This window comes from Anopheles moucheti, chromosome 3 (genome assembly GCF_943734755.1).
Source record: "Anopheles moucheti chromosome 3, idAnoMoucSN_F20_07, whole genome shotgun sequence".
In the NCBI taxonomy this organism is placed as follows: domain Eukaryota; kingdom Metazoa; phylum Arthropoda; class Insecta; order Diptera; family Culicidae; genus Anopheles; species Anopheles moucheti.
In genome coordinates, this window is record NC_069141.1 from 90617529 (window position 1) to 90641445 (window position 23917).

Below are 23917 nucleotides of genomic sequence, written 5' to 3' on the forward strand. Positions count from 1 at the left end.
TTTTAACATATCTTTGTTTTATTTTTATTACTAAACATTCAATATAAGTAAGAAAGATCACGATCATGTGGGGTCTACATTGTTGAGGATAAAAAATCATCCGCTCTTTAGTGGTGTTATTAGCCAATAAAACTTGTATTCTTTTACTAGTATTATTAAAAATGTAAAGATAATAAAATAGTTAGCTGATAACGGATTGTAATAACAACCCTGTAACAGTTCTGCTATAACGGTACTTTTTCTATATGTTATTATCGTGTGCGTGCTTATCAGTACATGGAGAACCTTATGTTCCATGCGTTCCAATGCATGTCATCTATCTCACTTGCACTAGCGATCGTTCTCACGAGTTTGTTGGTATGCGATAACGATAGCCAACGTATTGGAAGATCTGCTCTCACGCTCAATGATCACATGCGAGAGCTGATCAGCTGTGTCCACACTGGAGGGGAATTGATGTTAGCTCTTGTTTTGGATGCTCTCTTGGTGTCAGAAATCGAAAATCGGCTCGTTTTCGCATCAGCCGACGGGGACTTTGAAAATCACGCGTACAAAAATTGCACCAAAGCTACGTTTCATGTAACAAGAGCCCATCCAAATCTGGAGGTGATATTTAACCGGATGACTACAGGGTTGTTGAAAACAAATGTTAGCACAACGATATTAAAATTGTTGCATTATAATTTTGTGTGAATTTTAAGTGAGAATGTAGCGTAATTAAGTGAAACTAATGGTATTATTTGATGCATGTTTGTAAACTATCATGCGGTTGTTATTAGTTGCCGATAAATTCATTAATGAATGCTGATAATATCTGTGGTTCTATTTGTATGGTTTTATTTAAATTTTAATCATTTCATTTCATTTTGGAAATGAAGAAGGCTGTCCGAGTGTTCCTTATTCATTTTATCTATGTTGTAAACTGTTGTAATTTCAAAAAGTAACTAATTTTTCTACGGAACAGAACAAAGCAACTTATCAATCAGCGCTGTGTCTGAATGCTGAATCGTAGCGTATAAACGGAGTAATGTTGCTAAATAATATCAAAATAAACCCTGGTCACCGATTAGCCCACGGCCCGGGAGAAATTTTCCTGCTTTATGCGTTATTGCACGATCTTTGCAATTTGTGTGGATAATTTACGCCTCAAAACTATTGCCTGAATTGTAAAATATAAAGCTGGTCTGTCACTGTTCCGCAACTGTCAGACGAGTGTCAAATTGCCCACTCTTGATCCAGCCTGGCCCTGCGAACACTTCAGATACCGTTACCTTTTCGTTCGCGACTCGCGCATTGTTGTGATTGTTTCCGCGGAACAGTTCGCGACGCGCGATATACTTTTCCACATCTTGGTACACCCGGCTCTGTGCGTTTATTGCACTGCGATAAAAAAAGAAAGGTGAAGAAGTGTTCTGTGGTGTGCAGTTTAGGCACGTATTTACACAGCTGCTTTCCCGCTGGTGCGTCTAAAGTGAGTATTGTGTGAGGCATTCGTGTACGCGGGTTTGCAGCGGGAGTCAGATGATCTTTATTTGTTGCCCACCACCAAGTAGCGCAATCAGCTCTCGACTGTGGAAGGATTGGAAATAAAACTTGCAGCAGCAGCAGCACCACGTCGTCTGTGCAGTGTTCCGAGTGATGTGGGTGCGTTTTCATGATACGTTCTTTCACCTTCCTGCGGTGCCTATGTTCAATCGATTGGGCGCAGGTAAAACGGTGCCGCTTTTCTCTGTTAGGGATAACCTCGGTTCCATCTGTGCAAATGTTTTCCGCCCGTAAGCTGACGTAAAGCTGCAAAAGTGTAGCATTCGCGCGGTAGCATAATCTCGTCGAGGTTCTATTTCTGGTTCGAGGACGAAATGCCTTTTCAACTGTTCTTTCTTGACCGTTCGTTTCATCTTGCTTCATCTATTGTGATACGCAGTTGGGAATGTGTGTGTGTGTTGTGTGTACGTGTGATTCGATATCGATTGTGCTTGTCGAAAACAAAAATGCGGTATAAAAAGGCATGAATGAAACGAATGGGCTATTGTGTGGGTGGTGCATCAAAATCAGTTCAATGTAAAAAAGATCGATCGCGATAAAAAGTGTCGCTCGAATGGGAATGATGTTGAAAGTGTGAGCATGTGAAGAAGCATGAGTGTGTTCCGTTTATTAATCGCTTTTCAATTACAGCCTCCTCCGTCATTGTGTGCGAGTGTGTGTTTGTTGCTAGTGTTTGTCGCCGACTTACAACAGGGGGCGCAGATGAGAATGGGTGCATCATTGTGTCATCAACAACGCCAACTACAACTACTGCGGTGCGCAGTGCAGTGAAAGTTAGAATTGATAGCAAGGGAAAGAAAAGAACGAAGCAACATCCTCGAAAAGGGTCGTTGAAACATCGCCCGGAACTACGGGTTGAATGAAATACGCCACTTCGAAGTTACGCCAGCCTGCTAAGGTTCTCAGTAATTAAGGTGCAGTGAAGATAGGAGCAGGTGTAACCTATATAACTGTCAAAACGGTGGAAAACAGAGAAGAGATCGGCGAACGTTTTTTTACGCTATCCCCAATCTCGGCATTACGGCATCCAAGTACGCCGGCAAGAAAGTGTATGCTTGATCGAAAAAAAGTAGGTTATTCCGCCGTCGGAGTTGGGACTCCGAGAGCATTGTGATTAATAACGTCGATTTGCACCTGTCGTCTTTGTTATTGGGGGGATCCGAGAAAGCCGATCTCAACAAATACCGGACGTCTTACTGCAGAGGTAGGTGTAGTAGTAACAGTTGCAATATGAAAGCAAATTCTTATCGGTCATCAGCTGTTGACCGTAATTGATAAGTGGCCGGGAGGATGGATGGTGGTGGGTGGGAGTTTACAGTGTTAATTTTGTTTAAAACTATTAAAGTTCCGTTCCTTAGTTTCATTTATAGTATGGTATTTTGGCCGAGGTCCAATCGAGATTCGAACACGCAGGTGGTCTGGCCTGTTTATGGACCATCGTTGCAACTTCTTGACCTAAAACGATGGTATTGGGTATTAGGACAATTGTTGTCAATAGCAGATACGGCAGAATTACCCGATTGCATAACAGTGATTGCATCAAACAGTTGACATAGCGGATTAGCATGGAAATACCCAGCATTTGATTCTTTCCTTTCGAAGAACATCTTGAGCAAAGAAAAACGATCGGAAATACAATCATTTACATTTCCACTTCTTGTTTGTACAAGGAAGTGTGGTACACATGTTTGCAACTATGTCCACTTACCAGTTGAACAGTGTCTGTTTCACATTTTAGCACGTCCGGGCAGGTAAACTCTCGTCCCCCCTCAGCCTCCTCCAATAGCAGGGTCCTTTCACTATCGGCAGGGTGGAAAAACATTTCCGCGAATACTACGGGGACATTTAAAAGACATCCGCAACCTGTCACCCGCCACCTGCTGCCTTCGGGTTCGCAACCCTTCGGTTTCTTATCTTCGGTTGTTTCACGTAAGAAGTGCCGAAGAAACCTTTCCGTGACCGTGCGTTGTTTATGCGCAACAAACGATCGCGTCTTATCAGCGCGGAGTTCGAGAAGGGGATGATAAGCAGTGTTGTTTACACGTTCCCGCGGTTAGAGCTGTGTGAAGGAGGGTGGAAACAACTTGCCTATGGGGGTGGAGGAGTTTCTAATTGACCTGGTTGAATTTATCTTATCTCGGTTAGGTGGTGTTTAAGGGCTGTTGAGCTTCTTGCCATGGAGATCTCATTTTACGACTCATGGCGCTTGGATACCTCCGATTGTTAGGGACCAAACTGTAGGAAAAGGTCATCAAAAGATTGGTGTTGGTGTAAACATGTATAAGACCACCTTCTTCCCGTTACTAAAACCGGTTGTCGCGTACCGCGATTGGCATACGAAGGGCCACGCAATTATCTGTCCTATTGCCTTTCAGTCTGTCTGCCTGTTTCGGGTATTCACAGCCATCCGACTCATGTCTCTAATCCCGGAAGAAAGTCAACACTCGAGGGCCGCCGGGAGTTACGTGACCATCCTACAAGGTGCCTTCTCTTTCCCTTTCTCTACGCCACCGCGAAGAGTGAGAAAATGGAGCTTAATTTGTCCTGATTTTCTAAAGTGTTTGCCACAACTCTACACGGGTCCCATTTGGGTACACCCAATTGCAATGGGTAATTCTTCCATCAAGTAATTGAGCATATGTTTCAACACTTTCGCATCGAATTGTGTCACGTTGCCACACACACCAAATCGCTTTACAATGGCACCTGTGTCGATTGTTTTTACTATAACACACATCTTCACCTGTCCCACCGAACAAAATCCGCCCCCGGGGTACTGTTTGTGTTTTGATTCCAATTGTTTTTCCTTCGTTTTTCGTTTTTTTTGCTTTCCCGGCTGGCACGCGTGTGCGAGCGTGCGGAAAATGCGAACTTAAGCAGATCAAAACGCCGGATTATGGTGGTGTGTGCTGGTTACAATTATGTCACAGTTTTGTTTGGAACCTTCAAGCCAATGTGCGGCCAACCACCGCTGCGCTGTGTGACGACGAATCACATTTACGAATCACTGAACCTGACCTTCCGTCCGCATTTAGTGAGCGAGAAAGGCTTTTTTGCTGTTATGTGAAAAGATGATTCTATTTCCTTTGGGATTTGGCGGTTCTTGGAGCTAGTTAAACTAACAAAAAAATCAAATTTTAAAATTTCTTACTTAATGAGTAAAAGACGAGAAATTTGAATGAGAAATTTCTTGCTTAATGAGTGGTTCTTCCTTGTTCCTTCCTTGTTGTACGATTTTTTGGAAATATACGCATTATTTTAAAGGGTTCGTATAATCATTCTGTATATTTGTTTGGTAAACAACTTACGCAAAAGTATCATTCTCTCGAATGGGCAGGTGTCTTACCTTCATCCCTATCTGTGTCCGTGCTTTGTTTGCTTTCACCCTGCGGCCGGGTAAATGGGTAAAAATTATGCGCAATTTTTGCTCGCGTATCTCTAGCTCACGACACAGATGTGCTAAATTTAGTTAGCGCAACAGCGAGAAACAGCAAGAGGGAGTAGCGAACGGAACGTTCTTTTTTGTGTGTGTGTTTTTTTTTTGTCAAATTTCATTCACCTCTGCGATCGCACAAGATCGTGCCGCTGGGAAGAGAAATTCACTTCAGAAAAACATCCCTTCATTCCTAGGTTATTTGTGTTGTTGATTTGGAAGGGGTTTGACGATGATGGTGTGTTTGATGTTGTGAAACCTGTACTAAAACGGGCTTGTGCAACCCGAAAACAATGGCAAAGTAATTTACCCACGTGTCCCATTTTTCTAAAACCGTGGCTCAAGTATACCTACATCTCCAGGAGAGGAAGAGAAATAGCCAAGAACTGCATTCGGCGAAGTAATTAGCACGTTCTAGTATTGAAATCGAACGGTCGTGTGGGAAGACATACACTATACGTGCGCACTGGACAGACGATACTGTACCAAGCGGGTTTGTTTATAGAATCAATAGCGAGACACGACGCAGCTAATGGGTTTTCAAATCGAGTAAACTTAAACCATCACGGGGCTTGCGGCCGATTTGCTGCTGCATATGCTAGCATCTCTCTCGCAACGTGTTCAATGAGAGGGATGATTCTGTAAACAGGAATCGAACGGTCGGGGCCAATATCCAACCATAACATCGTACAATCCGCCCCCGTAACGACGTAGTAAAGCCAACGGAATGGGGATTCGTGCGTATGTTGTTCGAAAATATTTACTTTGCAATCGATGGAACCACAAATCATCGACGCTGCAATCCGTTCGATGATTGTGATTGATCCGCGATAATACACGAGGCGATGTGTTTTGTTTTGTCAATGGGTGTTGATTTATTTCTTTTTCTTCAAGAATTACGTAGCAAAAAGCTTCTAATCTTCCGGCATTAACGTGCGTTATTGTGCGTATTTGCTTTACAGTGGTCGTGGCTCCTATCGCTCCTAATCTGGTGATGTACATATGTTGTTGATGCCGGCGTGAAGAGCTATTAGCTATTATTAAGTAGTAAAGTCGCCAAAAAGGCAGTAGAATCATTGGTAAATAAAATTGTTGGAGTGTAGTAAGAAAAATAATTTCTTCTCCCAATCCTGTCCAGCAATTGCATTTGGCAGACCACGGATGTGCTGCTAATTCTTCGCAAATTAAACAAACAAATCTATCTCTAATCAACCAGTTTAATACGACTTAGGAATGCTTACAAAAAGGAATAAATTAATGAAATAACGAACGAGTGTTGATGCAAACGGCATTTAATATCGCTAAGGCGAACCCCTTACCAAACAGATCATTAGACGATGGACGATAAGCTATCGGGGTCCTTCATCCTATTTGGGCCCATTTACTTAAACTAAAGGAACTCCACCCTTCATCATACCCTTACCCGTTAGGTGTGGGTGAGAAGGTCGAGGGTAGAACTTGCCATAAATAAAGGATGGAAGGTATTGTCTTTGACGCCTTTGATACTTTCACATTTTGTTGCTATCGTGTGCCTTAAAAGGCTGACCTTCACCATTAGGAATTGGTTTTATTGTACCAAAAACATGTCCGAATCAGGGACACACATTTTATTTGAGTGTGTTGAAAAAAAATTGGCTTTTCTTCAACGGAAAGCAACAAAGTTTGACCTCAAAAAGTTGCCGGTAAGAAAGGGCATGCAAATACGCGCAACTTCTTCATTTGCAAAATCAATATTCATAAATCACATTACAATGGGTTGTGGGACACTTTCTTGTTAAAAATTCTTGCCCTTGATAGTTTCTTGTGGGATAAAAGTGTGGCATGACACATTGATAAATTGCTATTATTAAAACAAACCTTCTTATTGTTTTTTTTCGGCCGGCAAATCCTAAACCGGTTGTATCCAATACCGAAATGCCACCCAAAACGTCGTGAAGAGAAGACCACCGTTACCGTTGTGTGTCCTTGTGCCACCGGACGCGACCTTCTTCGGGAACGAGACGATTTGTCAATGCGATTGTCAATCGCAATCACATCCCGCCTGGCTGTCCAATTTCCAATAAATCAATGTCCACTATCCCTCAGGCGCCACCTGTCAATCAGTGCCATCGTATTTCTAATGATTGGGTGCTCATTTTCCTTAACGGATCTCTATCCTTTTTCCAGCGTAACAATTTAATGTGAGCGGTTCACTAATAGTTTCCCCTTAATCTTTTTTTGGTATTTTTAGCTCTGCAAAACGACGATTAAGCGACCAGCGAGTTGGAGAAGATCGTGTGTAAATGGACTGAACAGAAGGGAAAGTGAAGACGAACGAACTGATAGGGGGTCTAGAACATTATAAACGATCGACCCAATCTCAACGTACAGCAAAATGCCAGTTGCATTGAACGGATCCGTGCCGTTGCCCTCGGTGCGCGTCTACACCAGCGTCACGGTGCTGCTGATGTCGGCCTGCCTCTATTACGCACTCATCATGACCAGTGACCCCAACTGGAGGCAACACACGAACATGACGAGCACGACGGGGACGACCACAGCAGCAGCAACAGCAGCCACCAACACACCGACTGGTGTACCATCACCCGGAGGACCGGCCGGTGTGCTGGACGGCGCGGTCGAGGGTGCTGGTGGCAAGCTGGAGGTGGGTGCCGGCACCGGTGCATCCTTGCTGTCGGTGAAGGAAATCGACACGCTCGAGGAAAAAATCCTAGCCGCTGCGGACCTGTCCGATCTGCGGCAAATGCTGCGGGGAACCGATGCGACCGAAGAGGACGACCCGCAGGAGGAAGGTGACGACGAACGGTGGTTGGTTGTGGGCAACGATACGCGAACGCTCGGTGCGTACCTGAAGGATACGGTATCGTTCATGGCGACAGAACCATTCTGCATTTGGGTGAGTAAAACCAGACCCCGTCCATGTATTTACTAACCGCTGTTGTGAGCTTATTTGTAGAGTATCCGTTAACGACGAGCGATACAGCATCGGGCACACGCTGCATTGCAGGAATGACTTTGTTCTACGATGACACACGCCTGAGGCAACAGTGCTCTCAGGTCCTCCGGTTGGCGTGTTTAACTTTGGCATACAAGCAGACCCGAGCGTGGGGACCGCCCGAATCGGAATCCGATTTCCGCAATCCATGGACAAACGAGTTTATTTTTCGGCGTGTGTTTGCTTGCGAAGGGGATTTTACAAAGTGCCAGCAAAAAGTGAAGTAGTTTCAGTGGCCTTGAAGCGCGGTGTGATATACCTCGTTCGCGAGGTAGAAGAGGAGTCCGTTTGGAGCTCGAGAGTATATTTTCGAGCAGTCCGAGTGAGGTTAAAAAATATTCCACTAACACGAGTAGAAGAATAGAAAGATTTAGCCGGATGCTTGCTTGCTTAAGTTCCTTGGAGAGTTCGATCGTGGACGGCTTTCGAATGTTTTGCAACGTTTAAGTCAACCAAACAAAAAGTACTGAAAGGTTAAGTTGCTTTCGGCTAAGTTGCTGAACAGTGTGGACAATGGAGAGGATGAAGACAGCCAGGGTTTACAGTTTTACCCTGAATGGACGCCATATGCCAGCGAACAGGGATAGGTAATTGGATCACTGCAAGAACTTCCTATCACGCTACACAACGAACTCAGTAGTAACCAAGGTTCGTCCACAAAAATCGACCGACGCCCGATGGGGATGTTTCGTAAAAAGCACATTGAAAGTGCTATCTGCATTGTGGGTAAACTAACATTTCACTGTCAAGTTCAACCAATACGTCTTGGTGGGCGTCTCCAAATGAACAGCGGCCATCGTGCAGATGATCTCAAGGCCTTAGTAATCTCCGGGCGGTTTCGGTGAAAAACATTCCACCTGATCGTTTGAGCGCGAAACAGACAAAGAGAGAGAATGTGAGAGTGAGAGATAGATTTTGCTCGTGACATTTTGAGACCGCTGGACGAGATGCGAATTTTGCTGGTCAAATGTTTTAAGCATATTTTCGTGGCTTTTGGATAAGTCATTTCGTGCACTAACACTACTACAACCGGTTGAGCAGTATATTATGTCCAATGGTGGCTTTGCAAGTAACTTAACTGAACGCTTTCTGGGACTTTGTTACTCGAGGAGATTATTATCAAAAACTACTGCCATTAAAAATAAGCTGAAAATAAATCCCTTCCTGGATGACTGTGGACTACCTTTGAGTTCTTCATAAATTTTGTAGCCCGAGACAAGATTAACGGGTCTGATAGCAGTGATCTGTACAGCTTCCCAAATCTAGCACGACTTGTCGCCTGCTTTACGTAGAGCTCTCTGATTGTTCCACAACCGCAGATATACCTTTGATCATGATCGACCGCGAAAAAAACTACTCAAACAATCCGTTGTTCTTATGTTGCGGTCAGATTTCATCACCTTACCGCACAATACAGCAAACAGACCTCAGCCTTGACACAGAGATCGACACTGGAAACGATCTGGCCGAAAGTGTGTTAGGGAGAACCGCTGGAATTTGGAGCTTATTTATCGCCCGAGCGTGTCTGAATGTGAATTATTGTCTAGGCACGATGAAGGTGGAGCTTCAAACGGTGGCGTTCGTTAGCTTGCGCACTGTACGATGTTCCATTCCTGTCATTAGGCGGGTTTGGTGCGCCATCGTTGCGTTAGAGTGTGTTAGCGGACGCACGGGAGCATTAGAGCGTGTCTTGGCGCTCGGGGTGTTTTGGGTTTGTTTGCTGTTCGCATTGAATGACTAGTACCGTTGGCCTTGTGTGTTTGTGTTTTTATTGAGCACAGCGCAGTGTCGATTCTGGAATTTTAACGAACAGTCTGTTTGTGAAGAGCAATTATTAGTTGTAAATATGATAGTTCTGGAACTGTAATCATGCTAAACGTCAGAAAATGTATGATTATCTGCTTTTTGGCAAGCGAAATCAATGTATTATTCATTTAAGAAAAGCTGCAATTACTGCAGAAGTTATACGCCTCACACAGGCAATTATTTCAGCAGTGCAGAATTTCTTTAGCGCCCAGAGTAGAAGAGTGTTATGCGCGAGTACATTTCATCGCTTAAATGATTTTATTTCCGCTTCAGAAAATCCGCTAGAGATCCACCATCGCAGGCAATGTGATGCGTACAGCGGTGTTGTGTCCCGCATTAGCAATAACTATACAGGTTCCCGAAGTTCATCGTCCGATGTATACTCACACCCGATGAGGTTTATGCAATCGGTCAAATTATTCACGCTCATACAAGAGAACTGGATTCGATTCCTCTGGAGTGTGTTACGTGATGTTCCGCTTTCGGTAAAGCACTACAACGATGGCAACGTCTGCGATGTCGCGGAAGTCATTTCCCCAGCAGGATGGAGATATTCTTATGCATACCACCTTTCGATCATTTCGCACCGATGGATGTGGTACTACTCCGCCAGGTCCACTGCATATATTTAGCCGGGCTTCTTTCCGATGATATCCCCATCGATATCTCTTCCTGGTGAAAGGCAGGAGACAAATCGTGGAAAGCGGATCAAGAAAAAAAGGCCACAACAAATTAGCAAACCTATAGCGTCCACAATATGTTTATACCGTTTTTTTTTCGTTTTGGAGGGATGAATTTGAAACTTTCGCAACGGCTTTCACTTTCTTGTTGACGTCGACTGTGGAGGCTGTAAACTGCGACTTTGACTTTGTCGTGCAACGGATACTGTTAGCGCTCTGAACGATTTAAGTACGCTGTATGCTTCGTTTTCTTGCTACGTTGATCGCGTTGATTACGTTTCAGCATATAATTGTTCTAATATTCTCTCTTTCTTGCGTTTCTCTTTCACGCTTCATCGGGCGCCATCGGCGGAACTGGATTTGGACCGGACCGAATCACTCTGGCAGACATTAATCAACACCGCATACTGCTGCCTGATACTGCTCGGCAAATCGATACAGAAGTTCGTCTTCGGTGAGCTGCGGATATCCGAACAGCAGGTAAGCGACTCACCGGCGGGGGAATTACCGACGGGGCGGCACTGTGGAAGGATGTTTGCTTACACACGCGACCTTCGATTCGTTCGGTAACGGAGGAGCATAATTATGCGAATTATGATTCGGAGTGCAGAGACCGCATAGACGGAGACCCCGACAACAACGGTGTGTTTCGTGTGCGATCGGTCTTCGGTAATGGCTTAAGACTCCTGTGGAGACGCACGGCGGGTGTATTTCTGTGCTATCAAACGTGGGCTAGCTCTGGGTAGTTCTTCGCTCCGTTCGGTGAGCGGATACTGTGCACAAGACCTACCATTAGCCTAGATTAACCGTTCTTTTTTTTAGCAAGCATGATACAGAGAACCAACCACCAATGAAGGATAATGCAATCGGGCTTGCTCGGTTCGGTTTAAAATTATCTCCACCCCGAGACTTACGGGACGGAGGTGTTAGGTTTTTTTCTTCTAAAATTCTTAGACGTAAAGGTGAACATTCTTTCAGATTGACCTTGTGGTGGAGTCGGGCCGGCAGGCACTCCATCAGTGACGGTGATTGACAAAGCCCTGTAACTTAAAAGCGATCGCTTTCGCTTGGGCATGCCGGTGGCGTCGATTCTTTGGTGGCTTTAGGAAGTGTCTACATTCTGCAGCCTACGTTAATGGTTTTTTTTTGTTATAAGTTGCAGAGTAAGTCCCCAGAGTAGGTGGCTTCGAACGGAAATGAGGATTTCCATTTGTTAATCTGATCGAGTTGTGATGGCTCTAAACCGGTTCTGTGATCGTATTTGTATGTACGATAGAAGAAAGAAAAAACAGGATGAAGTTTGGAAGTTTAGTGACGATTACGGCATCCGTGTTTAAGTTACTGTAAGATTAATGTGGTGCAAGAATAGACTAATGGCTTTGCCAAAATCGGGGCATTGGTATTGGAAAGGTTACCAAAGATCCTGAAACTGGCAGGGAAATGTATCAATCAATGTGTGGATTGCCCTGCTACTTCTGGCTAGAGTTCATTATAACCATAATTATTCCGATTTGTGCTAAAGATTACGTATTTGATATGGGTGTTGCGAACTGGTTTGATATTTATGTCCGGTATCTTAATTTGCTATCAATTTAAGCGTATAAATTTCTTAGATGCCCGAAAAAAGTTTGTTTGTTTGAATATCAAATGGCACTGGCGCTCCGGAAAGCTTTAACTGGCACTCTATCCATTCCCGTTTGGGCATCGTAAACCACGAATGGATTGCCTTTTTCGTAGTTTTGTTTTAATGTCGTGTTCGTCTAAAGGAGGATTGGGTTTTGGGCCATTTTCGAAGGCAGACGGACAGTTTGTTTTTGTCGTTAAAATCTCGCTTTCATTGACAAAACGGGTGTTTTGGATTGAACAAGCAGACGCGGCACGGCGGTAACGCTCGTTCAGGCTCCAGAGAATTCTTACGGTATGATTCATTTATTTATTTTCTGTTTTTTTTTTACTTCATTGCAGCACATGAAAGACAAATTTTGGAACTTCATCTTTTACAAATTCATCTTTGTGTTTGGCGTCGTTAATGTGCAGTATTTGTACGAGGTAAGTAATCACCAACGCAACATGACGTGGAAGAAGTCTTCTCGACTCAAGATACATTACCGACAACACAAGGCTGCACCCTTAAGTCCCTGACATATGAACTTAGTATTGACCCTGTAGTCACTTGAAGCAGTATAATACACTTGCTAATTTAAACTCTCCATTCTCACCATTTGTATTGCCAGGTCATACTGTGGGTGTCGTGGTTCTCGGCTCTTGGATTCCTACACCTGCTGTCCCAGCTCAGCAAAGATCGGTTCGAGTATGTAAGTATCCCTCAAGTGGTAGACGGCAGACGTTAGTGAAGAATAGACGAATGGACCGAGGCTTCAACACAATATCGAATGACGCGTCGCGCTTCATTCGCGTTTCACATTAATCACCGCGACAAAGCCCTCAACGGTGCCATGTGAAGTGGCGTTGCGGGGGCGATAAGAATCGCTTCCTAAATATTTAATTATAAAGGATGAATGTGGCAGACGTTTCCTCCTCTTTTGGTGCCTTTTTTCATAAACAAAATAAGGGCTGACTAGTTGGAGGGAAATTAGCTGTTTGTTTTTTCGATAAACATTCGTATCAAGGTTTGCGTCTTGTTGAGTATAAACAGCACAACTTCCTGATTCCATCAATAATGGTGGGTTTGTATTGTTGTAACAAATTGATGTATAAGCTACATGCTCGTGATGAGCGTTTTTGCTTACCGACAAAATTAGAAATTGCATGAGATGATGAAATTTTAAACGAACTTTAAAGAAGCCGGTTTAGAAAGTGCCGGTGAGGCTGTAATCCGGTAAAACCGTCGTGGTACTTCAATTGCGCACATTAAATAACGCTCACTTAACGAAGAAGCAGAGCAGAGCAACGGTCCCAGACGTAATCACCGTGCAGGGGCAAGCTCGCAGCAGGACCCGGGACCACTATGTGTACGCATCGTCAGAAGAAAGTGCGGAGTGCGCAAAGTTGATCGCGTACTTGACTCGACCCGTACTAGTTGGCGTCAGCGTTTCTGGAAGGATCGAAGTGTACTTTCGCGCTGGTGAAGAGCCGTATTATTAGTGTTAAGTAATCTTTTTCTCGCTGGCGTGCGCGATCACGCTGATTGGAGATAGCTGTGACGATGGACGTTGTTGATGGTGCTTTTTTTTGTTGTTGCTTAAGGAAATAAGTGCTTGCGTGTGTGTTTTTATCTCCGTTGCGCACAGAGTACACGGATTTCAAGAGCCTTGTTTTTACATATAACTCACGTTGTTATTGGTCGTTTTTTTATATCCTTTGCAGAAGCAACACATTGAATAGCGGGGGACACTTTCACTTTCATCTCGTACTTGAGTAAAATACGAAGGTGCTTAATATCCTGGAGGTTGAGGTTAGCGTGCCGTAAAGCCATCACTTTCCTTTTTTAAAAAGACATATGGAAAAGCGTTAAAAAACATCGGCGTATTGCAACGTCGTTTTGAGAAATTGAGTTCCGTTCCGGCATTGCACGTAGTTGACATGGAGCATACCAGGAACAATTTGCGACGTGGCCATTAGAACTTAACTCATACGCGCCCCATCGACATCGTGGCTGATGACGTGCGAATCGTGTGAAACTGGGTGGTCTGCGAGTTGCAACATTAGCATACAATAGTGCACAATTCCGTCCACCCCATTAATGTCTTGACACTGCTGAAACAATGCCTACAGGCGTACGAAGCATTTGCACAGTTGCATCTTAGTCTAATAAAGTGCGTACATACGCGGGTAGGAGGGTTTGAAAATTGAAATGGAAATGGCAACAAAAGAATGTTGGAACATGGTAAGGTTAATCGTTTAATTTTGTGTGGAATTGTTGGAAGCTTATTAAGTGGGGGTGTGTTGATCACACTGGTGGAACTGGTGATGTTAACATACACACACAAACCGTGACAAATAGTTTCTTAGAGATGTCGTGGTTCTGTGACGTACGTATGCTGATGCAAGAACGTGTTCTTACGTCCAACTGCCAGTGCCTCGCATGGGAAATGGAATTATTTTTGTCTAATTGAATTTGATGAACGTCATTTATTTGATTGACGGAGTGTGCTGGTGTGGACATGAAATGCGTGTCTACCTTTCCGGTTGATTACAGAAACAGGCACAGTGCGCCATGGGCAAGGTGCTGTTTTCCTGTAGGCTCCGTTTTTGGAAGTACCGGTTTCAATTACGGTAGGTTTACCACCATGGCGATAACAACTCCACCATCAGACTACATTCTAAATATAAATATGCATCGATGGTGAACCGAAGGACATTGAACTGTTTGTTGTTTCGGAAAATGTGCATCACATTGCTCACCAATCTGCCATCAAAACAGACAGGTATGATAGCATCAGTGTAACAGGTAGCTTCTCTCGTTGTTGTGAGTAATGGCATTTCCCACTGCCATAGCAGTGTCGTAACACGATTGACTAGCTGACTGAGAACCTTCGTAGTTAGAAAGGCGATTAAGTGTGGATGCGGTTCGAGAATAGAAAAATGAGGAACCTTCGCCTGGAGAATCGATCAACGATATGATAGGAAAGGTTCTGCTGTGTGACATAACAAGCTCAATATCGTATTTGACATTGTAGGCGGCGGTGGTAATGGTGGGGTCATGGCAGTGACTGGTCTGGACAGCACGATGTACATATATTGACTGTAGGGGGCGTTTCGTTGCAAGAGTGGCTTATCGATTAGAACTAATACTTGTCCGGTGGAACGGTGGCACGCTGATGTGTATCTTCGTTGTTGAGTCGCTGCTCAGTGTGTACTCCGTCATCGTTAGCCTTGGAGCGAGGCTAGCGCGTTCTAAAGCGCACCTTAACGACGTCAAGTTATCATCGAATGGTTCGTTAGATGGAAGTATTGTACAGGCGTGATAAATATTGAACCAGCATTTATGACGTAGCTAATTTAGCATCTCAGCTCCAGGAGAGTGTTAAGATCGATAGATCACTGTCGCCGATCTCTAACACTAGAAGATGGGCATAGAATTACTTAGCAATCCTACACTTTGAGAAGGGCATTTAGAGAAAATTATAGAAACTACGTGCTAAACATCTGAAGCATCTCACATAAAGGAAGGATCAATTGGACGCTTTTGAAAGGTTAAGCTAGGGTGATTGTAAGGAATACAAATCCCATCGAAGCATTAATTACAATTTACGTATCGAACCACGACATGCGTATCTCTAGTCGAAGCCACGGTGACGTTAATGTAGCTACTCAATACCGGTTTCGCAATGCAGCAAGTAACTAGTTTTCAAGCTCGAGTTACACAGCCATCGGAAGGGAAATCGTTTGCCTTTTTTTGTGCTACGAATAATGCGGTTCTGGCTCAAGAGAGAAAGGGTATGAGAGTTCGTTGGTGGGTTCTAGACACCAGCTACTAGGAGTTGCTGAGTAGTAGAAGCGATCCAGTCACCCAGAACGTGTGCGTGAACACGTAGATGGTCATATCCTCTCGTTCCATTCCGTTGGTTGGCCTTTCGTTTCCGCTCTGGGTAGAATGTCTTGACTTGAGCGACACATCAAGTTTAGCGCTTCTTGGAGTACCTCTCGGTACAACGTTTTCCCGGGAGTCGTTGACCTTGTACGCTGCACTTGAACATGAAGCCGACCATTGAACTTTTCCCGTGTTCCAATCGTTGCTTCTCTGCACGAATCCAGTTTAGCACAGCCACAGCTCGGAAGCGTTCATCCAACCGTCCGGATCAGCTCGATGGCCTTTATGGCCGGAATGGAGTTCAGTCAGGCCCTGCAATTTATTAATTGTTTCTTTGTTTTCCTGCCTTTCTTTTATTCCCTGTCAGCTGTCCTTCTCGCCAACAACTCCAGGATGGTCACACTTCCGGTTGATCTCGCTGCTCGTTGCCATCCTCACCCTGTCCGGACTGATGGTGATGATCTCGATCGGTGTCGGTGTATTCTTCGGTGGCTTCAATACGTTCGCGTTCATGGCGGCGGAGGTAAGTTAAATTGCAGCACAACCTGTACCTTGAACCAGAAGGTAAAACCTTTTTACTCAGACGTCTCTCGATAATGGTTTACGGCGAAAATGTTGAAGGCTTTGGTCGGAGCAACCGGACAGTACAGATAGGTTACTGGGTTACTGGAGCGTAGCTGACAAACAATGGTTTGCCATGCACAGTGCGCTGTCAGGGTGATTTGTGTGTTTGCATGCGGAAGTTTTATGACAGTGTATGAAGAAGACGGAACCTTCAGACGAGACAAGATGCTGCTCCAGACACACAGACACTTCGTACACAAAGTTGAATGTGGTGTAGATATTATGCATTCACACCTTGTCGCAAGACTCGCCTTACCGTTTCTCATGACCCCAATGGGAGCCAACCTCGTACTGAAGCTATCGATCACGATCAACTCTTTCTTATGCGTAAAGAGGACGAGACGAATTCACATAAAGCGTAGTTGTAGATCAACGATAACGATTAGAATCGGGTGGGATTTTTCTTTTCCCATATCCACCCAAAGTTTGTTTACTTAAGAACCTTGTTACTAAAACGATTTCTGCAAGATAATTTTAGAGATATATGTTAATATCTGAGAACATTTATCTTTTTTTAGTGATACACCTGCTACAAACCACCATGCAATTGAAGAGATTCCCATGAAAATGGATGAAACCGCTCTTTACACTTCTCACCGTTAATGGAGGGTGGCCATCGTTCACTGCAGGGTGACGTTGACAATGCAACATTCGCCCAGTTGGTGCAGAAATTATACATTCAAGATTTGCTTTCCGTTTCATTTTGCCGGCTTTTGTGGGTGAACCCTTGCGGAATGCTAGCATTTGGGGATTGGTGCGTCTTGTGATTTGTGGCGTCTGCCGTAAGTCTGTCGTACGTACGGTGTGAGAAACAGTGACAGAAAGCAGAAGGACAGAAGCATACCAATAAGTTGGGGACGACCTTGAACGCGAATGGTGCATTTGTCGCTAAAGCACGATGCACTAATTGAAGGCCCTTTACAATGTGACACACCAGGGAATTGAAACAGCAATACAAAAAAACGGTAATGCAAACCTGGGACCTTTTCATGCAAGGTGTAGGAATTGCCCGAAACATGATCAGAAGTGATAGTTCCTCGACCTCCCCTGCCCCTTGTTCCAAGGGTGGAAAATGAATTCGTCAGGCATAATATTTACCAAATCTGACACTTACTTTGTCCACCACTGGCAACGATTCCCATGGGCCAAAGGGTAACTACACATACACACCACCTAACCACGCAACCGAGGACGTGTGTGTCCGTCTTACGATTCAACGTTGCCGCATTACATTCGATTATCCACGAATCAAATTGTTCAATTTATTCCGATTGCGCGTGGTGGTTTGTTTGTTGCGCTGCGTCTATCGTTTGTGCCCAACACACCACCCGGCTTAACTTAACCACCGGCGGATGTCGCGTGAATCACGGTTGATGCGATCGACACACGGTGAAGGAGTCGTCCGGCTCGTCTAAAACGGGGTCCTTTCGAGGGCACCACCCGCCACTACATCATGATCGATGTGCGATCGCGGACTTGCGAAGGGAAGGCTGCGAAAGGTTGCCATGGCGCGCGCGGTAGACGACTAAAAATAGCTCAAGTTCTCCAGTTGTCTACCTTCGTCGATATACGCGAGCTCCGGTGCGTGTTCGGGGCTGTGTGTACGGTTATCATGCCATCGCCATTTGCACAGTGTGCTCCAGTATGCAATTAGAACGTGGCCTAAAGGTTAGAAAAGAATAAAAATTCTATATAGTTCTCGGTCAAACGGAACGGAACGGAACGGTATGGCTCTACGCACGCGCCCCCTGTTTATTACCTTGCTCGGCGAGTTGTAAACTTTGTTTGCAAAATCAATACGAAAACATACTCGAAGAAGGGAAGGTTGCGTGTGTTGGAGAGGATAGGTAACGCTTGTCCAAATGCATATGGATTAGTTTGGCAGTTTGATGAATCAATCGATTAAGGACGATTGCACTTGAACATTAGTGAATGGCCATAGTTATGGGTCCTGCTTAACGAAGTGTTTTCTATTGTTTCTTTTATTGAGCAGATCATGCGATTGACATCACCCGATACCCGTGCACCGGATATCAAATTTAATAACTTACTTTCTGAAGTTATTTCGCCTCTCGACGATGTTCCGTTCGGTTGCGTTTAATGTACGATCAGTTCTAAAGTGCAATATCCGGCGGCAATTAAAGCGATCGATGAAACATTTAAACGAACGATTGAATTAGATGGTAATGTTTTTACTTAACCTGTGCCTGTAATACTCATGAGGTTGTTGCAATGTGAATTACCTCCCGCACAAAGGTTTTTTAATTGTGTGTTGCCCTTCCGACAGTCGAATCGTATCGCTTCCACGGTTTTTTGCACTCACGTGTCTGCCATCGGATGCGCGCACCCCTTTTTGCCCTGTAATAAGGCACCCGATGCATACTGACTGACCGGGGCACACATTTGCAATGTCGTGAAACGCGAAAAAAAAAATCTTCTCACGCGACTGTTCTTCGGATCGTATAACGTCTACCCTTTGGGACAACACACGTTTTTGTGTGCGTGTTGTTTTTGAAAAAAAATATTCAATACCGAACAAACCGTCCCGCGCACAAATGTTGAGCGTGATGTGCAAGGCCATCGGTCTGTGCCAAACGCAAGAAACAATGTGCTTCCAACTTGCTCTGTATGTCCACCCATTCCGCCTACAACGTTGCTGACCATTCAAAAAACAAAAATTGGACACGTTCGGTTGGACGGTAGTAGTGTGCGGTATTGATGGACCTGGATGACAATGAATGGCACACTGGCTGTATCAATTGCGTAGTGCATTTGTGCTATCGAACTGTTTTGGTCGCTTTTTGACGACAGTGACGTGGTCATACGCATAAACAACACACTCGCCTTATTGTGCCGTTAATTGTACGCAATGTGTACGCTGATTAGTTTGTTTACGTTCGATAGGGGTTGAGTTGCAATGTCAAAAAATCCATTTGGTTTTGTTTATTGGAATGGTGGGTTTAGTTACTGCAAGGGACAATATTTATTTATTAAACATAAATACAACGGTTTCAGAAAAGGGCTGCTGCAACGTAAGTTGTTCCTTTTGTGATGTGATTTCCGCCAACTAGAGACTTATAAAACTGAAGAGTTGCTCAGAAAATAGCCTATAATATGTTCCTTATAAGAATAGCTTATAATATTCGGTTCATTTCCTTGTTTTTTTCAGTGCATCTTACTGGGAATACGCACGCTGCACGTATTGATACGGTACGGCATGTTTTTGCATGATATGCGTCAGGGTGGAATCGCGAATGAATGTAAGTTGGTATTGACACCTTCCAGTATATAATTATTACTGATCGTTTCTGTCTACTTGTAGCCATCTCGTGGGATAAACGCGGTCCAGTAGCGTATTACATTGAGCTCTCGTTCGAGGTGGCTGCCTTGATCGTGGAGTTGGTGCATTATCTGCACATGATGCTGTGGAGCAACATTTTTCTGTCGATGGCAAGTCTGGTGATACTGATGCAGCTGCGCTACCTGCTCAATGAAATCCAGCGCAAGATCAAGAAGCATCGTAACTATCTGTGGGTGTTGAACCACATGGAGAAGAGTTACCCACTGGCAACGAGCGACGATTTGAAGCAGAACTCGGATAACTGTGCTATCTGTTGGGAGAAGATGGAAACAGCAAGAAAGCTACCTTGTGCCCATCTGTTCCATAAGTATGAGATGAACCTTCGTGTGGAGTGTGGTGTTGTAAGAGACTTACCATTTGTTTTATAATTTTAGCTCCTGTCTACAGTCCTGGCTGGAACAGGACACCTCCTGTCCTACGTGTCGTTTGGGACTGAGCGTTCATCAAAACGGTGGTCCACGGGGCAGTCCACTGATACCGGATGATATCCGTATCGATGATCAGGACGGAGCAGTCGGTGGAGGTGGTGGTCGCACGGCCAACAATCACTTCTTCCACTTCAACGGCTCACGTTACGTGTCCTGGTTGCCGAACTTCTCCGTCGAGGTGACACACATCAACAATATGCTGCGTCCGTCGGAAACGCTTCCGATCGCGGCAGCCGCTGTGGGTAATCATACGTCACAGGTGCGAAACATGGCGCGTCACGTACAGGAGATGTTCCCGCGATATCCGCTATCCGTGCTGATTGGTGATCTACAGATTTCGCGCTCGATCGAGGTAACGATCGACAATATCCTCGAGGGACGCCTGCAGGTTCCGGCGAACACTCCTGAAGATGATGACGAGGAGACGTTAGGGGTGGGAAGCGGTGTTGGTGGTACGGGTTCCATTAGCATGAGTAGTACGATCGACGAGGACAATGATGATGATGAATTGTCTGGGGAGCTCTCGCATCGATCACTTCCAAATTCATCTTCAGGATCGTCCTTATCATCATTGTCCTCTCCTCCCGGATACGAGGTGGAACGTGGCACCAATATTTTCGGCAGTTACGATACTCTCCTGCGTGATGATACTATAGAGGAGACAACACCGACAACGACCATCCCGCTTGGGGATCGTTTCTCCAAAAGCCCTGAAGAGCGAGAAAAAATTTTACAGCGTCGCAAGGAGCAACTACTTGCACTCGCTCGAAGAAGGTATTTTATTCGAAGTGTTAAATTAAAACAAAGTGGTGCTACAAAAACTATTCGCTTTTTACTTTTAGATACTTGGAGAAGAATAAATCCGAGCTAAATCATCAACCGTCCACATCCGCGAGTGGTTGTTCGTCTTCGTCCAGCGGTGTTAGACATCGAAACAAAAGCTGTATGGAAACGACTACGAGCACTAGCAGGGAAAGTCCTAGCGGCAGTGGAAGCAACCCGTCAACACTGAACCTGTCCTTAGCTTCGAGCCATCATCAACCGCGGCAATCGACGGAACAGCTGGATCAAGTGCAGCAGCAGGAGCAACATTCAGATAGCAGTTTTTAAATCTAACCAGAGCAAAAACCCATCCATCCTTGAAATCTTACGGAAGGCGTGATAAAGACACAACAATGTTCAGTTGTGACCAACACAAGTATCTCCCTGGAGGGTGTGTTAGTGTATGGTTGTATTGTGGGGTACCGAAGTATTTCGGAACTGCCAATGCTCTTCACATAAAACAAAACACCTGTGAGAAAAATGAAAAGAACTGTTCCTTGTGGCGGCGGTGCTGTGAAGTTTTAAGTATCAATTATGAATTTTTATATCCTAATTAGATGATTTTCTCGCGCATCTTATCTTTTAGCTTAAATCTATCATATATAATTTTAGTTCGTTAGTTTCAGTTGTCAGTCGTCGTACGCAGCACTATCTGTTATCTTCAAGTCAAGAAAAATATGATAAATGAAAAATGGATACAAAATTAAGGACAAAAATAATAGATCGGCATGCAGATCTTGTGTGATTGTTTGGGGTTAACACGTTCAGCACCGTGTCAAAAATCGCAACAATCGTGGGGCCGCTGCCAACGCTTACTTGGCTTTTTGTATAGCACATCACCAATTTTTGAGTGATAGGTCCAGGTGGTAACCATTGGCATCACCCAAAAATGGGTGATGCGGCGCTGAACGTGTTAATGTAGTATTGAATTTGATTTCGATTATTGTCAGGAAAAGAGATGGAAAAAGGAGTTGATATTTAGCCAAACTAAAATAGAACAGAAAATCATCAATGATGAGCTTAGATAATTCGCCAAAAGAAGCAGAAGAGAAAGTGATTTAATGCCGCTGATCGAAAGATGCGATAAGGTTACGCCATGGACTTTACCTCCAGCAGAATTTTCCCAGCTGCTTGAAGAAAGTAAGCAGATGTAGAAAACAAATGAACCTAAAAAACACAGTTGTGATGATATTTATTTTCTAGGAACAAACAAACAAACCAATCAATCGATTTAGAAAAAAAAATCAAAGAAGTGACACACAAATCAGTCTGGTAGGTGCAGGTGGATTCTTTTCGCAAACGCTACGCAATTTATGCGCGCCATGTTTGGAACGTGCTCCAAACTGGAAAGGATTTTCTCCGGAACCGAGGATCGTTTGTTGTGCGTTGATGGTAGTGGCGTTCGATCGATTGTGTGTAAGCGTAGTGTGTGAAACAGTTAAATAATGCGAAAAATGATATGAAGAAGGATTTCGTGCGCTGTCCAGCGCCGGTTCCGGCCGGGGTATGCGTGTGTACGGCGGTGTGCAGTAGTCAATATTTGCAAGTAAAATCAACACTTAGCAACTAAAACTGGAAAACAAAAACAAAACAGAATAATAAGCAAAAGCAAACAATAAAGTAATGTTCGTTGTTATTTCGTTTTAAGAGGCGTCGCACGTTTGCGCCCGTTTGATGATAATAATCCGAATAATATATTTAAAAATCTGAAACATGCTGGTTTCATATCCTAGAAAACAACCATATTTGAAATTTGAAACAATAGCGCTATTCGAACTGCTGAACAGGAACCAGAATAATCTTTCAACCTGCAGTCATAAACCAGCACCTCAGTTTGGTACAGGGTAACTGAACGAAAAAGTAAAATTAAATTTAAAATATTTATATATAGATATGCGTTTTTTCTCCTTGTTGTCAAATGTGCAGAGAATTGTAATGTTGTTTAAAATTTGAATAATTGATTGTTGCCTCGTAACAGCATAATTGTGCTCAAAATAATCGCCACTACAATTATACGATCATATTAAACGGTTGACAAGCCCTGCATCAATCAAAATCGGTAAAAAAAAAATCAGGTACAAGAGAGCAGAACGAGAACATATGCGTTTGTTTTCGTTGCACAAAGCAGGAGGCAAGTCGCGCGCGTGCCTTTCCTGGTCAGTTTTGCGTTCGGTAGTGCGTATACCGAAACAAGGTTGTGATTAAATGACATTCTATCGGTAGTTTAGGCAATAATCGGTGCCGCAAAGTTCGAGAAAGACGCCGGGTAGCCGGGAAAGCCGGTGAAAATCTGTCAAATCCCCTTGCCGGAGAAGCATTGCAGGGGAATGTTCCACGAGGCTGAAGAAAATGGTACCTGCTTTTCTGCGAATCGATGCAAGTGCGTTTGAGTGAGTGTGTGTGAGAGACAGAGAGAGAAATAGTGAGATAGGAAGAACAGGTAGGTAAATAAACAAACGCGCTGCGTTTTCAATCCCGTATGAAGAGTGCGTGTGTCCAACCACCAAAATAAGATTATCAGTGATGGGATGTGTTCTGGATGGTGGAATATGTTAGAAACATGTACTCGTTGCAAAAAGGCATTGTAGTTCTTTTCAAAACTCTTTTTTGGTAGGACTAATCACTCTCATTTCCGTGTGCTTTACGTCTACAACTTCCTCCATCACCGGCATCCTGTCACATTTCAAACTGAAACAAAGCACCGGAATTCGACCGTGCCAATTAACAAA

General features: G+C 44.2%; 1 protein-coding gene across 2 annotated transcripts; it reads left to right on the top strand.

Annotated features, from left to right (window-relative positions):
• The first annotated feature begins 1343 nt into the window (after positions 1-1343).
• On the top strand, positions 1344-22815 carry LOC128303646 (E3 ubiquitin-protein ligase AMFR-like). 2 transcript variants are annotated; one of them, XR_008287396.1, is made up of 12 exons: positions 1344-1471; positions 2176-2749; positions 7209-7874; positions 10847-10939; positions 12425-12508; positions 12694-12774; positions 16321-16476; positions 19747-19837; positions 19900-20245; positions 20313-21140; positions 21209-22328; positions 22392-22815. XR_008287396.1 is itself a non-coding variant. In XM_053040683.1 (11 exons), the coding sequence occupies exons 3-11, from the start codon at positions 7353-7355 to the stop codon at positions 21474-21476; spliced, it is 2469 nt and encodes an 822-aa protein (XP_052896643.1). In that variant the 5' UTR covers positions 1344-1471; positions 2176-2749; positions 7209-7352; the 3' UTR covers positions 21477-22815. The 2 variants fall into 2 exon arrangements, 1 of the variants encoding a protein (XP_052896643.1); XM_053040683.1 differs by having other exon boundaries at positions 21209-22815.
• Positions 22816-23917: the final 1102 nt, after the last annotated feature.

Coding starts and splice junctions, on each gene's coding strand:
- LOC128303646 (XM_053040683.1), top strand. CDS start 7,353: ATGCCAGTTGCATTGAACGGATCCGTGCCGTTGCCCTCGGTGCGCGTC. Junction 19,838..19,899: donor GGGTGGAATCGCGAATGAAT/GTAAGTTGGTAT, acceptor GTCTACTTGTAG/CCATCTCGTGGGATAAACGC. Junction 21,141..21,208: donor CTTGCACTCGCTCGAAGAAG/GTATTTTATTCG, acceptor TTTTACTTTTAG/ATACTTGGAGAAGAATAAAT.